This window comes from Chiloscyllium punctatum, chromosome 38 (genome assembly GCF_047496795.1).
Source record: "Chiloscyllium punctatum isolate Juve2018m chromosome 38, sChiPun1.3, whole genome shotgun sequence".
Lineage (NCBI taxonomy): Eukaryota > Metazoa > Chordata > Chondrichthyes > Orectolobiformes > Hemiscylliidae > Chiloscyllium > Chiloscyllium punctatum.
The window spans coordinates 23,261,323-23,278,154 of NC_092776.1; the positions used below are offsets into that span (position 1 = coordinate 23,261,323).

The 16,832-nt window shown below is 42.1% G+C and overlaps 1 protein-coding gene across 1 annotated transcript in view; it reads left to right on the forward strand.

The window, feature by feature from the left end:
- The window catches only part of ablim1b (actin binding LIM protein 1b), a 254,903-nt gene that overhangs the window by 87,948 nt on the left and 150,123 nt on the right, over positions 1–16,832 (forward strand). Inside the window, exons 3-4 of the mRNA XM_072557362.1 lie at positions 5,359–5,542; positions 9,770–9,879. Coding sequence (XP_072413463.1) covers positions 5,359–5,542; positions 9,770–9,879 — 294 coding nt within the window. The remainder of the gene's footprint in view (positions 1–5,358; positions 5,543–9,769; positions 9,880–16,832) is intronic.

Here is a 16,832-nt window from a genome sequence, read left to right on the forward strand (position 1 = left end):
CTCAATCAAGTTTGTGAGACATGATTTCCCTCAAAACCATGTTGACTATCCCGAATCAGTCCTTGCCTTTCCAAATACATGTACATCCTGTCCCTCTGGATTCCCTCCAACAACTTGCCCACCACCGAGGTCAGGCTCACCGGTCTATAGTTCCCTGGCTTGTCTTTACTGCCCTTCTTAAACAGTGGCGCCACATTTGCCAACCTCCAGTCTTCTGGCACCTCACCTGTGAGTATCAATGATACAAATATGTCAGCATGATATTAGCAATGATGACATTTAAAAATCTTGATAACCAGTTTTCACCTCAATGTTATTCTGATGTGCTATTTTAAGTCTGATATTTCTAGAAAGTAGCTTACAAGTGATTGATTGCATCAAGGCTTGTTAGACGTTTTTATTGTGCTATGGAAAGGATGTTTTACATTTCCGATGTGATACAATATTTCAGAAAAGTAAATTAAATGGTTATGAATTATGATTCTCGGGTGTCTCAGTTTTGCTCTCAGATAACCTTTCTATGTAGCAGTGTCGTTCCACTTAGCTCCTACCCTGGCACTTCCCTTTGAAAATGCAATGTAAACATTTCCTAGGGCAATCCAGGAAACTATATAGCTCCATGTAACTCCTTCAGATAGCAGCTGAGGTCAGTTTAAGATCACAAATTGCTTGTGCTTTTTACACTGCAGGTCAAAGTAACCAGTGTGGCTTTCCTGCTCTTTATAATGATTGTAATTGTAAACGTTAGAGCTGGATTTTATGCCCCCTCACTACCACCATCTGATGACAGGTTTGCAGGCAGTGGGACCTGAACTGTCATCGGTGCCATGTCCATCATCTCCTCACCATCCCCTGCCCTGTCTCAATTTTACCAGCAGCTTGGGAGGTATTTAGAGGGCTGTCCACCCCCTGGCCTTTTAATGCCCTTAAATTGCCAACTAATGGCTATTTAGGGGCTTCATTACATTGCTGCTGTGATTTGACCAGTAGTGACTGAGATCTGGGCCAAAGGTTCAGCCCAACAGCTTTCAATTTGCATGCTGTTATTCGTCAAAAGCCAGGGCTCATATTGATAGCTCTCCCCAACGCTCATCAGGCTGTTCTAACCTGGTCTTACTGAAACGCTGGCTATCCCAGAGGCAGGATGTCATACACCTATGGGGTGAAAGGCCCACCCGTGAAATCAAGCCCCTGTTATCTGAGTCGTGTTCTTTGGGTAATTTGAGCATTCACTTGTTAGACTCTATAATATCCCAAATGATAACCCAAGGTGTAGTTCACAGTGCATTCATAGCTCTAAAAGACCAAGGAGATTTATGTATTATCAAGGACCAATGTTTTGAGTGGTCATGAGATTTGGAAAAACTGGTTAGCATTCTGCGAACTTGCAATATTGAGATGTGAGCATATGGTCTTGAAGTATCCCAACATTTCCAAAGTTATGGGAAGTGTTAACGATAGTAACATTAAGCAACACTTAGAATTAGCCTGCTCAGTGATGCTGAGTTTGGATTCTAACATTCTAACTCCATTAGAGTCTTAGTTAAAATATGGGCAAAAGAGTTGAATTCCAGGGTTGAGGTGAATGTGGCAGACCTTAATATCAAGGCAGCATTTGACCAAGTGTGGCCTAAAGGTGCCTGAGCAAAATCGGAGTCAATGGGAATTGGCGGAATGTTCCTAACTGGTTAGTGCAAAAATATTGTCGAGACTGTGCAGGCTTCCCAATTTTTACTGAAGAGGATCCAGGGATGCTGTGACAAGCACTGGTTTGACTGATTTCTGTTTAGATTCAGAGCTTGCTAATTATATTCTAGTAACCTGTTTATATTGATTCATGAGGTTCCCTTCCTTTTTAGATTGAACATAAATAAATTTCGAAACTAGTTCAAAATTGGCAGCTGATTGGCTTTTGGTGGAAAGATGGGGGAATCACATTATTTAGAAGTTTGGTATCACTTAGCTTCAAGTGCAAATCAGGATCATGAAGAGACTAAAAGCTGTCCCAAACAAATCATTGTGCTGTTCTTAAAAGCAACTCATTATAATATTTTGAATTCAACATTTGCATACATTTGTTGAATGGTTTTGTAGCCCTATACACATGACATAAATATCCACAGAAGAGTCATTATTTGCTTTGTGACTGGATGATTTGCACAAATTATGAATGGGAGAAATGTACTATTTGTATTTGAATTTGCACAAACGGAGTGAAGCTTTTGACATTATCTTGCAACTGTTTTGATTCTCAAGAGTGAGTTCTGCGTGGCTTTATTTCTCAGTCTTAACATGCACAGCTGATTAGTGTTTGATGGAAGACAAGATTAGTGTAACATCATCATTACAAGTCACATTTTACAGGATGATTCCTGTCATGTAATTGGAAGACAGGATACTGTATCAGTGGATTTCCCGTGAAGATTTTGTCCCCAGTTGGTGGAGAGTTTTGCCATGGTCATTCTTCAAGGCATTGTGGGATGGGTTTGAGTCTGCATAACCACAATGCTTCCTCTTTAGACTATTTAACATTGATCCATTTGAAATGTGAATAGGCAGCACAGCACACTGCTGCATATGCTAACACATATCAGACTACAATCTATATTTGTAGATAGACAAGGCTGAAGAGAGAATATGTCATGTATTGGTCAAATCTAAAATGATTAACCCACATTGTCACCATTGTCTGTGTGTAGCTTGCACATTCTCCCTGTGTCTGCGTGGGTTTCCTCCCACAGTCCAAAGATGTGCAGGTTAGGTGAATTGGCCATGCTAAATTGGCCATAGTATGAGGTGCATTAGTCAGGGGTAAATATTGGGAAATCAGTCTGGGTGGGTTACTCTTTGGAGGATCATGTTTCCACACTGTAGGGAATCTAATCTAATCACTATACTCTTAATTCCAGATTTTTCTGGGCGGCATGGTGGCACAGTGGTTAGCACTGCAGCCTCACAATGCCAGAGACCCGGCTTCAATTTCTGCCTCAGGCAACTGTCTGTGTGGAGTTTTCACATTCTCCCTGTGTCTGCGTGGGTTCCTCCGGGTGCTCTGCTTTCCTCCCACAGTCCAAAAAATGTGAAGATAAGGTGAATTGGCCATGCAAAATTGCCCGTAGTGTTAGGTGAAGGAGTAAATGTAGGGAAATGGGTGTGGGTGGGTTGCTTTTCGGAGGATCGGTGTGGACTTGTTGGGCCGAAGGGCCTGTTTCCATACTGCAAGTAGTCTAATCTAATCATATTTTAAAATATTCTATGGAAGTGTGAGGAACACCATTTGCTCTCTGTATTTGTGGGCCTGTAAAACAAGAAATTGGAGAGTCAAGTTAAGTATTTCATCTTAACTAGAGATTAATGTTGAGTGGTTTAAGAATGTGACTTGTTTTGTGAAGTGTAAAGGACCCTGGAGGTGTTCACTTCAATTGTTTTGATAATATTGCATCCAGCTGTTCAACTCTTTGTTTAAGAAGGAAATGGAATGCAATTACCGTCAATCTATATGGAGGCAGAAAATCCTGGAAGCACCTGTAAAGTGGAAAATCTGTTTAACCCTATGCTTGGTGACTATTCTCAGGACTGCAAACTCAAATATAAAATAAGCTGTTCATTAGAGTGGAAAGACAGGCCATGGAAAAATTATAACTCCAATTGTTGGGATACAGTTACTGTCGTTAATGACTTAAGTGTCCAGTTGAGAAGTAGCAGGCAGTTAACTGAGGCCAAACATCCTCATGAGACAGACTTACTATTTGGCATTAAGGAGTCAGAGAGGATGGTAGAAAGTTGTTTCTATGTGGTACTTCACCAAACTCCAGCACACCAATGTGGGTATTTTGTCATGAACCTGGTACTGGCAACATGTGTCCAAACTTGACATCTTTCATGGCGAGAGGATTACGCTATCTGTAGCCTGCCTTTGGCACACATTATTCATCATTTTGCCCTGTAGGAATGCGGGGAGGAGATCAGTACTTTAGAGTGTTTCCCAACTGAAGCAAATAGTGTCAGGGAGGAGGGGGGTTGGGGTATCAGACTGTGAAAGTTGAGGCAGAGTTTTGGAGTTGTGTGTAGCAGCAATTGCTGTTAAGAGGAACTAAATTGCCAGACTAAAGGTCCACTGAACTTTTTTACCAGAATGTATTGTGAATGTCAAATTGTCAATAGTGAATGTCAATAGTTAAGATTCCACTGGGCAAGGAAAATAAGATGGTGAAATTTGCTCTGGCAAAATTGATTAACTGCTTACAGTGTCAGGGCTTTTGCCCGAAATGTCGATTTCGCTGCTCGTTGGATGCTGCCTGAACTGCTGCGCTCTTCAGCACCACTAATCCAGTATTTGCTTTCCAGCATCTGCAGTCATTGTTTTTACCTGCTTATAGTGTCAGTCAGCAGTCCTAAAGTGATGATTTCATTTTTGTTTAGGGATCCAGCAGATCTTTAAACCTCCAGGCCTTGTGGCTGCTGTTCTCCAGTTACAACTGGAAGTCACTGAGAATAGTAGCTCAGTCTGTGCCCAAGGCCTGAAGTTGTACATTTGATTCTTTCCCCAATACTTGGTGCCAGATTCTTTAGGGCTGAGGAAAGCAGAGAGGCGGATATAATCGTGGTGAGAATGAAGGCAGAAATAGAGTGGGATTCAGGTAGGCCAGCACCCTGCCCAAATAAGTGACCTTCCCTCCTGCAATCTCATCAAGTGAAAACAGAAGCTTCAGTCCTGCATCTTTAAACTAAAAGGTTGCTGGATGGAGTTTTCCCAGTTGACCTTCAGTGAATGAGACAGCCATGCCAGGTGAGTTAGACATTAAAAGTAAGTCTGTCTGGGTTGTAAGCTAACTAGTTAATATATATTTTGGATATTTATTGTAATCATGGAGAGACAGTTTAGTGAAGCCCTCCATAAAGGTATTTTAAACAGGAGTTTGTGAAGACAGAATGTAAAACTTCTGTTGGGAACAAAAGTAATAACTGGATACAACGTCCTTGTTCATAATTTGCTTCAATGAAGGTTTGGCAAATGATCAAACAACTTTTTTAAAAAAAATGATAGTCTGAGCATTACTTTTGATGAATGTCTGTCTGAGAGTCTGTTCCACATGGTTATGCCTGTACGGTTATTTTGTAAACTTCAGACTTTCAGAAACAAGAATGAATGAGCACTGATTAAATTTTGGGTTGTTCTGTGATGAACGGATATTTCTCAGTTAGCAATGAGGCAATCCTTCGTTTTCTTCCTCTGGACTGGAGCCAAATGTAGATGCTGACCTATAAATGTTCTGGAGCCAATATATGAATTTCTTTGTTTTGAGGAGTTTAAAGAACATTCATCTAACATCCATTTTATTTGCAATTTATTTCCAGTTTGTGGCTGTGACTTGGCCAAAGGTGGATTTTTCATGAAGAACAGTGATTACCTTTGCACCTTGGACTACCAGCGACTGTATGGAACTCGTTGCCAGGGCTGCAGAGAGTTTGTGGAGGGAGAAGTAGTCACAGCATTGGGAAAGACCTATCATCCCAAATGCTTTGTTTGCTCCATATGCAAGTAAGACTACATTTAATACCTGAGGAAAATGCAAAGCTGCAAACATCATAAAAACTGACCATTCAGAAATATTCTTCATGTTATATCAATGGTGCAATAACAGTTAACAACATTGAAACACAACCAACGTGTCTATTCTGACATACAGTAATCTGTCACTAATTGAGCTGTCCTGTTGTCTTCCTATTGCCATGCTTTTCTCTGCTTCAAATAATTATCCAAATATTCCTTATGGTCTTTGTCTCAACTGCTCCCAGTAGCAAGGTATTCCACATTCCAACAAAGCACTGTGTGAGAAATTTTGCCGAATCATTCTCCTCACCCTTGGTCAAAATAATAAATTGCCAATCTTCTGTCATTTTGTCCAACAGAAGGGCATAGTTTTTCTATATTAGCTACCAACAGATCATAAGATAATAAGAAATAGGACCAAGAGCCTGAAGAAGGGTTACACGTGAGACATTGACTTCTCCACCTCTTGATGCTGCCTGGCTAGCTGCGTTCTTCCAGCCTCCTGCTTGTCTACCATTCAACCCATCAAGCCTGTTCTGTCATCCAAGAAAATGTTGTCCTCTTCACTCTAAACTGTGAGGCGCTCCAAAACCTTTTTCTTAATGGAGCACCAGGGTCGGTTCTTGTAATCCCGACAGATGACCATCTGCTGTCTTAGATTTCATTCTCCTCCTCCTATTCCCCTTAACCCACTTACCAACTGCTCCTTTTCAGTGGCCCTTGTAGAAATTCAACAAAAGTTAAAATTGTTTGGATTTATCCCGTCAATAAAGACAATGTAATTTACCTGTGAACAGCTGTTGCACAAGGAATATGTCTGAAGTTGTGCCCTTCTACTGAGGTGTACGTATGCAATCTATAACTGCTCTACTTCTAGTATATCAGCTGTGTGCACCATGATTTGTACATCCCATTAATATGATTTACGACAGTATGTGTTCCATTTAACCAAATTTGCCAACCTGAAACTATGGAATCGGTTTACGTGTAACATCAGCTTAAAAGTTATTGGTTTATATAAAAGCTCCAGGGTTGAAAAATGCAGTGCTGGAAAAGCAAAGCAGGTCATGTAGCATCTGAGGAGCAGGGAAATCGATGTTTTGGGCATAAGCTCTTCATCCAGGAATGTAACGGGGGGAAGGGGGCCGAAGAGAAATAGAAGGTTGGAGGTAAGGTTGGGCCTGGGGGGACGGTAGTTGGGAAAGTGATAGGTGGATACAGGTGGGGGGTGATGGTGATAGGTCAGAGAGGAGCGTGAAGCAGATAGGTGGGAAAGAAGGTGGACAATTAGGACAGTTCAAGAGGATGGTGCCAAGGTGGAAGATTGGATCTGGGATAAGGTGGGGCGAAAGGAGATGAAGAAACTGGGGAGATGAAGAAACTGGTGAAATCAACGTTGATGTTGTGTGGTTGGAGGATCCCAAGGCAGAAGATGAGGCATTCTTCCTCCAGGCATCAGGTGGGTTGGATTAGTGGTAGAGGAGGCCCAGGAGTTGCGTGTCCTTGGCGGAATGGGAGAAGGAGTTGAAGTGGTCGACCATGGGGCGGTGGGGTTGTTTGATGTGTGTGTTTCAGAGATGTTCTCTGAAACGTTCCGCGAGTTGGCGTCCTGTCTTCCCAATGTAGAGGAGACCACATTGAGCAACAGACACAGTAGATGAGGTGTTTGGATGTGGATCTTAAAGCTCCATACAATGATATTGTCAGATACCAAATATATATCAAAATACATTGATTTCTTTTCTCAATCACAATGGAATTTGCAGTAGTTAACTGCATTGGCAAGATTTTTTGGATAGTAGGGTTTCTTGTCCCATTACCAGAAATGACAAGAGGGAACGTCCCATTGATATTTGCAGTGCCATGGCCAGTAAATGCTCTGTGCCCATTATTGTCTAAAGACAGGATTTCTGTCCCTCACTCAGGAAGACATCCTGCCTGAGGGAGCTGTTGGTCAGTCTGACTGCCCAGACATTCTGTAACCTCCACAGTGTCACTCGGAATCAGTAGCCACTGCTGGGACTACAGCTGTCAGTAGATTCTAAATCCAGGGAGCCATGATAAAGGTGCATCAAGGGATATCTTGGTGAGTACAGGAGAGGAGACCTAGGGTGGGGGTGCAATGTTGTAAAGGCTAATGGGAGAATGGGAGATTTGGTGGGTAGACTGATGATACGTATGTCAGATCTATGCCAGACCCCTGCTCATAGACTACAGCTTGCCTTCAACACCATTATCCCCTGCAGACTGATCTCAAAACTCTGAGACCTAGGTCTCTGCTCTGCTCTCTGCAACTGGATCCTCAGCTTCCTAACACACAGGCTGCAGTCAGTGAAGATATACAACTGCACCTCCTCTACAATAACACTCAACACTGGAGACCCCCAAGGATGCATTCTCAGTCCCTGACCGTACTTCCTGTACACGCACAACTGTTACCAAATTTTGAATCAGTGACATCTACAAGTTTGTTGACGACATCACTGTGGTAGGATGTATATCAAATAACGACAAATCAGAACACAGAAAGGAGATAGAGGGCTTGGTGACTTGGTACAATGAGGACAACCTCTCTCTCAACGTCAGCAAAATGTAAGGACTGATCATTGACTTTAGAAAGAAAGGATGAGAACACGCCCCCATCTACATCAATGGAGCTGGGGTTCAGAGGACTGTCAAGTTCCTCAGAGTGACATAACTGACAGCCTGTCCTGGACTTTGCATGTAGGTGTGACAGTCAAGAAGGCACAACAGCACATGCTGACAAGGACCCTCACTAACTTCTACAGATGGACCATTGAGAGCATACAGTCCAGACGTGTTGTGGGCTGGTATGCCAACTGCACTGCCCAGGACCATCAGATACTACAGAACATTGTGTGCACAGCCCAGACTTTCACGGAAGCCAACTTTCCAGCCATGGACTCTATTTACATAGCTCGTTGGCACAGAAAGGCTGCCAACATCATCAAAGACCCATTGCATCCCAGTAATGCTTTCCTACAACCGCTGGTCAGGCAGAAGGTACAGAAGCTTGAATGCATGCACTAGCAGGTTCAACAACAGCTTCTTTCTTGCCTTTATTAGACTGATGAATGGACTCGGTAACTTCAAATCCTGCTGATCCTGCCTAATGTTGATCTTGCCAAGCACACACCCTGTGCAACCTAAACAAATGCCTCTGTCCAAGATTTTCTTCACCCTATGATATGCATGTCCTTACTTACTATGATCTGCCGATATTGCTTGTAAACAAAGCTTCTCACTGTACCTCAGTACATGTGACAATAAATCAATCAATCACTCAATGATGGAAGTGCCTTCCCCATTCCCACCCAAAGCCTGAGTAGGCCAGACTTCCCCACTCGCAGCCCACTTGCACCCTCACCACTCCACTCTAAGTTTATATCTGACCAATGGGAAAGAACAAAATCAAATCCATATAACTACATTGTGCATTTAATAATCTGACTGTTATCCCTGCAAAAGAATCTAATAATTTTTTTTGTTGGATAGTCTCATTGTCCAACTGCAGATTGATTAGTTAATTTGTGGACCTTAAATGGTGATAGGGAGATTCTGCTTGTCCTTTATTCTCTCTACAGCATATTTCTCTCATATTTGGAAAACAAGTCCTCAGTTGACTTTATAGTAACAGGAAGTTGTCTTTCTATACTGAAATGTGCGAAAGCCAATATCTGCTTTGTTTCTGTCATTATCAGGAGTGATACATTTGTCTTGTTATCATGTCAGTTCTGGCTCAGTCGGAAATATTCATTTCTCTGGGCAAAAGAGTTGCAGGTTTAAAATCCATTCAGAGAGCACAGTTGTAGGGAGGCTAGGTAGTTAGCAGTTTGGATTGGACCAAGGTGCAATCTGGTCCCATTACTATTTGGAAAAAAGAAGAGAGTTGTCCCTGGTGTCTTGGCCAACGTTTTACCTCTCAACTAACATCATCGGTGCTTTCGTCATGCCGGGTGCTGGGAGGAAACTTGCTGTGCACAGATCAGCAAAAGCATTTCCCGACATTTTGACTGAGTGTAGTTTGTTGGCTGTAATACAGTTTGAGATGTCCTGAGAATATGAATAGTGTGAGCTAAGCGCAGATTGTTCATACAGTTTTTAACAACTTGAGCTGCATATTTTGACATTTTCATTTAGCTATTTGCTGTTATTCAGTATTTGATAACAATGCTTTTTCTTCCTGTTTTCCAGACGCCCGTTCCCAGCAGGGGACCGTGTGACTTTCAATGGAAAGGATTGTCTGTGTGAGCACTGTGCCCAGCCAAAGTCATTGAGTCCCAAAGAAATTGTCAGTAGCAGCAGTGAGTATACATAAGGGAGAAATTTGGCAAAATTTAACTTAGCAATGGGATATCCAAGGCACAAGTTGTCCTGAAAAGCTCTATTAAGGCTGATAGCTTTCACTCTATGAACTGAACAAGTTCATCTTTCATACTGGTTCCAGATACATGAGTCAAAAAATGTGTGGTGTGTCAGATTTCTTTTATGACAAGGCAGAAGTTGCATGGTCACGGTTATCAAAGTTAGCTTTGCATTCTGGATCTATTACCTAAATTTAAATTCACCACTTACTGCTGTGGAATTTATCCTTATTTTGCAGCATTATTAGTCTAGGCCTCTCATTACTCAGACAGTAATATAAAATAACTTAAATACCCCCATACCTTAATTCAATTATTTTCATTCGAGAAACATACAAAATTACACATAAATCTTCTCTTGATAAATGCAGGGCAGAAAGACTAAAGGGATTGCAGGGGACAGAAGGCTTTAGGGCAGCACCTACAATCTGGGTACAGATACCTGTAGATGAGCAAGAGCCAGTGTTGAAGACCATTCAGGATGCCGCAAGCCATCGTGTCTCAACTATGTCAGTTGCTGGGCAAGAACCTGTGATTGTATGGACTGGAAGACAATCCAATCCCTCTTGTCCTCAGGTAACAGACGTCTTAGGAGTTTTTGTCAGATCACCTAAGAGACCCACTGGGGACACCTGAGCATTTCACAGCTCACAAGTGGCTCACAAGGCAGCGGCTCACAAGTGCTTTCAGAATGTCACTGTCATTGTCTTTGTAATAGCCTATCAGATCATCTCTTTGTTTCTTGACACGGAGAGTCAGGTAGTGAAGGTGATCAAATTTTCAGCCCTTGCTGTTGCTCTGCAGGTTCTGGGTGCAATTGCAACCAGAATGTCCTGTCATGATGCATTAGTCTTCATTAATGGAAAAAGATTCCATCCCGTAATGTCTGAGTCAGCTGTGAGTACAACAGCTATATAAAGTAGGTCTCTGTTAGATATCTAAGGAGGTACATCCTGGATCTCCAACAGGTTCCAGCCTCTTTCAAAGGCCCTCACCCATTGGAAGAGGTTTTTGGGTGACAAAGGATACCTCCTTCATACCTGGCTGATGACAACTCTAGGAGAAAGTGAGGACTGCAGATGCTGGAGATCAGAGCTGAAAATGTGTTGCTGGAAAAGCGTAGCAGGTCAGGCAGCAGCCAAGGAGCAGGAGAATCAACGTTTCGGGCATGAGCCCTTCTTCAGGAATGTATTCCTGAAGAAGGCCTATGCCCGAAATGTCGATTCCCCTGCTCCTTGGATGCTGCCTGACCTGCTGTGCTTTTCCAGCAACACATTTTCAGCTCTGATGACAACTCTAGGAAATCATCAAACTGGCAACAAGCAAAGGTACAAACCACCCGGACTTCAGCCAGGTCAATTGTAGAACACATCATATGGCATCTAGGAATAAGGATGCCTGGATCAGTCAGGTTGTACCTTGAAGTATACCCCAGACAGTATGTCCGCTTCACTGTTTGTGCTGCACCATCTGCAATATCAATCTCAAGGGCAATTTGTTGGCTGGGGAGGAGATGCAGAAATGTGAGGAAACCTCTCAGGCGGAAGATGAGGTTGATGATCACCTAGATAACTTTCATAGAGATGGTGGAGACATGTTTATAGTGACTTGCTTCAGGATGACTGACCTGGGTTGTGAGATTTTTTTGCTCAGGCTATGTTTCCGTTTGTGTAGTTGGATGCCAGTTCTCTGCTTGCCCTATGTCTCAGTCCTCAATGAATGTGAGTGTGAGGTAGCAGAGATAGGCTAGTGCCACTTACCCATGTGGAACACAGCAAATCATTCATTCAATTTTTTTCTGGCACATCTTGGGGTTCTATTTCTGACCTGCACTGCTATTTGGTCCCAGGCTGCAGATGGTTCATGAGGATAGACACGTGGTGCCATCTCGCAGAAAGAGGATATCCCTTCTCTCAGTGACTCATAGAGTCATAGAGATGTATAAAACAGACTCTTTGGTTCAACTTGTCCATGCCAAACAGATATCCCAACCTAATCTAGTCTCACTTGCAACCACCCAACCCATATCCCTCCAAAACCTTCGTATTGATATACCCTTCCAGATGCCTTTTGAATGTTGCAATTGTACTAGCCTCCACCACTTCCTCTGGCAGCACACTCCATACATGTACTATCCTCTGCGTGAAAAAGTTGCTCCTTAGATCTCTTTTGTATCCTTCTCCTCTCACCCTAAACCTATGGCCTCTAGTTCTGGACACCCCCACTCCAGGGAAAAAAACTTTGTCTATTTATCCTATCTATTCCCCTCATGATTTTATAAACCTCTATAAGGTCACCCCTCAGCCTCCGACGCTCCAGGGAAAACAGCCCCAGCCTGTTCAGCCTCTCCCTGTAGCTCAAATCCTCCAACCCTGGCAACATCTTTGTAGATCTTTTCTGAACCCTTTCAAGTTTCACAACATCTTTCCAATAGGAAGGAAACCAGAATTGCACGCAATATTCCAACAATGGCCTAACCAATGTCCTGTACAGCCGCAACATGACCTCCCAACTCCTGTACTCAATACTCTGACCAATAAAGGAAAGCATACCAAACACCTCCTTCAAGATCCTATCTACCTCCGATTCCACTTTCAGGGAGCTATGAACCTGCACTCGAAGGTCTCTTTGTTCAGCAACACTCGCTAGGGCCTTACCATTAAGTGTATCAAGCAACAGCTACTGGACAGCATCACTAAATCTGGATGCCATTTTCAGCTTCACAGGCATTTCTTGGCTTTTGAGGTAGAGGGGTGGGAAATGAATAGGGAGAAGAGAGAGGGTAGGGTGGGATATGTCCACTAGGCTCCTGGGATGCTCATGGAAGGTTCCTGCAATGAGTGAAGTGGTATTCAGGCTAACGTTAAATATGTCTCTCAAGAACCTTTGACTTCAGAAGTTCCCACCAGGGATGAGGACTTCCTCCTTGTTCGCCATGTTTTCCAAATCAAATGCACAACATCTTGCTTGCATAGATAAAAGGATGAAAAGGATGTAATTGTATGAGGTATTTCACTCTGAGTAATGACAGATATGGTTAAAAATCACACAACACCAGGTTATAGTCCAACAGGTTTAATTGGAAGCACACTAGCTTTCAGAGTGACGCTCCTTCATCAGGTGATCACATGATGAAGGAGCATCGCTCCAAAAGCTAGTGTACTTCCAATTAAACATGTTGGACTATCACCTGGTGTTGTGTGATTTTTAACTTTGTACACCCCAGTCCAACACCGGCATCTCCAAATCATGGCAGATATGGTGCCATCTAAAATGCTCACTGTGATAATTTTACTCCAAAATGGAAAATTTCAGTCAAATTGTTTTAGTAGCATTCCAGAAGTAAACAGCTGTCATTTCTGAGAGCATCTGTGGAACTATTTCCTACAAGAAATGATTTGTCTAAAACAATTACACTTGTAGACTAAATCTTGTGCTTACTCATAGAAGGATGTCCCTCGTTACCTCAATGATGCATCTGAACATCTGTTTTTCAATCCATCTCTCTATCTCTGTCTCTATTTATCTATCTATCTCAACAGTATTTAACGTGCAATTTCCATTTGACATTTTCTTTTGGACTGTTGTGGGATGCTTGAGTCTGACATCTGGGGTATCCACCTTAAATTCATGGGGAACTTCTCCATTGCAACAACAGCATTGTGAATTGGTGTCACATTGGGACCTGTGCATATTGGAACAACTGGAAATGTGGAGAATTTTAAAAATCAGTTTCAAATGTGTTAGGAAACAGAATTCAGGTCTTAGTAAGAGCCAACAGAGGATGCTTTTGAAAATAAAATAACATGGATACATTAAAAGCAGCCTCTTGTCATTGTCCTGACCTCTGTTCGAAATCAGACACTGGATACAATGTTCTCTGTGGTTTAATATCAGACTGACACTCCGTATATAATGTTACATATGACAAATGGTCAGTTAGTCTGTGAAATATACTATTTTACACATTCTCCTTGTTATTCTGATTTATTATCATTAATGTAAAGTGCATGGGGTTGGTTTGTAAATTCCTGCAAGTAGGGTTTAAACGTTGGGGGGGTGGAGGAGGGAGTGTTGAGTAAAATCCAACATGTGGCCTTTGCATTATCCACCTATCCCTGTCCTATGTGAAATTTTACAATGTTGGAGGAAGAGTGATCTCCACTGGTGTCTGCCTCTAGCCCCAGCAGTGTTCAACACTCATCCCTGGTTCTCAGGGGATCACAGAACTGCTGGCCATCTCTCCCTCTCCCTGAGAGGTGCAAGTCCCGCCCCAGCCATTAATCACCAATTGATTATTAGATGACAATGTCGTAGTTGTTCATTCCTCAATGGGGGTCTTCCTGCTGGCTGTATATAAGGATCATAGGACCTCAAAAAACCCAGCCCCAGTCAGAAAAACAGGGAAAGACAGGGGAGTGGGACTGGGGTGTTCTAGCAGAGAGTCAACATGTGCACAATGCGCCAAATGGTCTCTTTCAATGTAGTAACTGTTCTTTGTTTCTACACAAGATTCATTGCTGCAAAAAGAGAAAGCAGACTTGCAGAACATTTCAACAGTGGAATGAGATTCATGTGTATTCTGTAATTTGTGACATTATCATAAAAACAATTTAGTATGTTTGAGGTTGCATGTAACTGTAAACATTGGAAAATTAACTCTTTAGGAGAAGCATTAATTGCTGCCAACAGCAGCCTTTCAAACCTGCTGATCCTAGATTTGTACCAGAACTGCCAAGCCAGCACCACTAATCCAGAATCTGGTTTCCAGCATCTGCAGTCATTGTTTTTACCAGAACTGCCAAGCCCAAGGGAATCACATTTCCTGCTGGGGATTCAGATTTAACAAGTTGATCAGATTTAAACCAAATCTTGAGTGTGAAGTTGAACACACTCAGCACACCCGAACCCTGTTTCCTTCATGTGAGATTCCTTTTTTAGGGGATGCTCTGGGATTGGATGTGTCAAAAAGAAAGACCGGAGTTCAGGAGATCCCTTCCCCAGGAGGCAGTAAATTGATGTTTCTACAAAATGTCAAATACCACCAAGGCAGGCCTATTATTTTTCAATTCGATTGGGAGAGCATTTGAATAAAAGAAAATCTTGCACAATTTTTTTATTATCGTTTTAATAATCACAATGGGTCAAAATACCCATACACACAAAAATCATGAAATCTAACACCCATTGCACTTTACATGATAAAGGAAGGCTTGCCCATTGCCTCCTGCCATACTATGATGTGAATTAAAATGGAAAGCATTCTGTATGTCTCAGCACACTCCTTTGTGGTGTACAGGGATTTTAGTGTTTAACCTGGATAGATCTCTCCAATTACACAGTGTGAGATAATGAAATTTGGCTGGATGCCAGTTGTGCAAAATGCACCCACACATCATAATTTATGAGCGAATATTTTGATAGATTCTTAGGTTATTTTATAAGATACTAGTTGAGTGAAACTTCATCATAATTAGAACAAATATTGGACTGCAGAGAGCTGAATAACTAATCCTGTTTTCAGCTCTACTCCCTCCGATTTCCATTTTCATACTGCAGAGGCTGCGGGTAGAAGCATTATTTGTTTTATAGAAGCCATATCCTATGTACATACTGTAATCCATTTCTTGGCCTTAAACATTTACTGCCCTTGCATCTGTTCATTAAAGAATACAGTGTGTACTCAACATCATAAAAGATTTGCATCCATACTTTATTAGCAATATTTGTCAAATATGGGGTTTACTACTCCTACTTACGCAAGAGGAAAAGCTGTGTTCATTATTCTGCAAATCCCACCCATGTATCATTTAGCTGGAGCATGCTGTGTCCAGTTTCCATAAGCTCCCACTAACAAATGGAAAGTGACCTCTGAGTCTTGAGAGGCATTGTATGAAATAGGATCTTGAATAAGTTAGTCAGTCAGTTTTTCCACTCAACCGTTGACTAATAAGCACCATAGAAGGAATGCTGAAATTGATGAAAAGGGAATCTTAACTATTGTCTGTTGACATTTAGTGGCATTATCATAGCTGAATCCCCCACTGTCAACATCCTGAGGGAAACATTGACCAGAAACTGAACTGGGTGAGTCAAATACATAGTGGCAAGAGCAAGTCAGAGGCTAGGAATCCTTTAATAAGTAACCTGTATCCTGATTTCCCAAAGCCTTTCGACCATCTGTAAGACACAAGTCAGGAATGTGATGAACTATTTCCCACTTAACAACACTCAAGAAGCTTGACACCATCCAGGACAAAGTGGCCAACTTGACTGGTGCCACATCTACCAACATTCACTTCCTCCACTACTGACACTCAGTAGGACTGAAGTGTGACATTACAGAAGTTCACCAAGACTTCTTAGACAGAACCTTCTAAATTGATGACGATTACCATCTAGAAGGACCAGTGCAGGAGATACATGAGATCACCTGCAAGCTCTCCTCCAAGCCACTCACCATCCTGACTTAGAGTTTTATTGCTGTTACTTCTATGTCATTGGGTCAAAATCCTTGAACTCTCTCCCTAAAAACATACCTACACAAAGTGGTTTGCAGTGGTTCAAGAAGGCGGCTCATCACTACCTTTTGGAGGGCAATTAAGGATAGGAGTGAGCTAAAATCAAACAAGTCTTTGGGCACATATTCCCAGTGTACTTTCCTGTGTAACCTGGTGCAAAACCAATTCATCAATCAAAAAACTTTTTCTTCACCAAAATACAGAGAAAAGACACATATAACCATAGTTTACTGTAAAGAACAAAAAAAAGACCAGTCTGCTTTCCTCCCACCCTGCCTTAGCTTAATGTCTGATTGTTTCACTGCTTTTGTTACCCTGAAATGTTCTTTGAAGGCATTGTGACTTCACTGTTTAACACAGACATATTTCTTT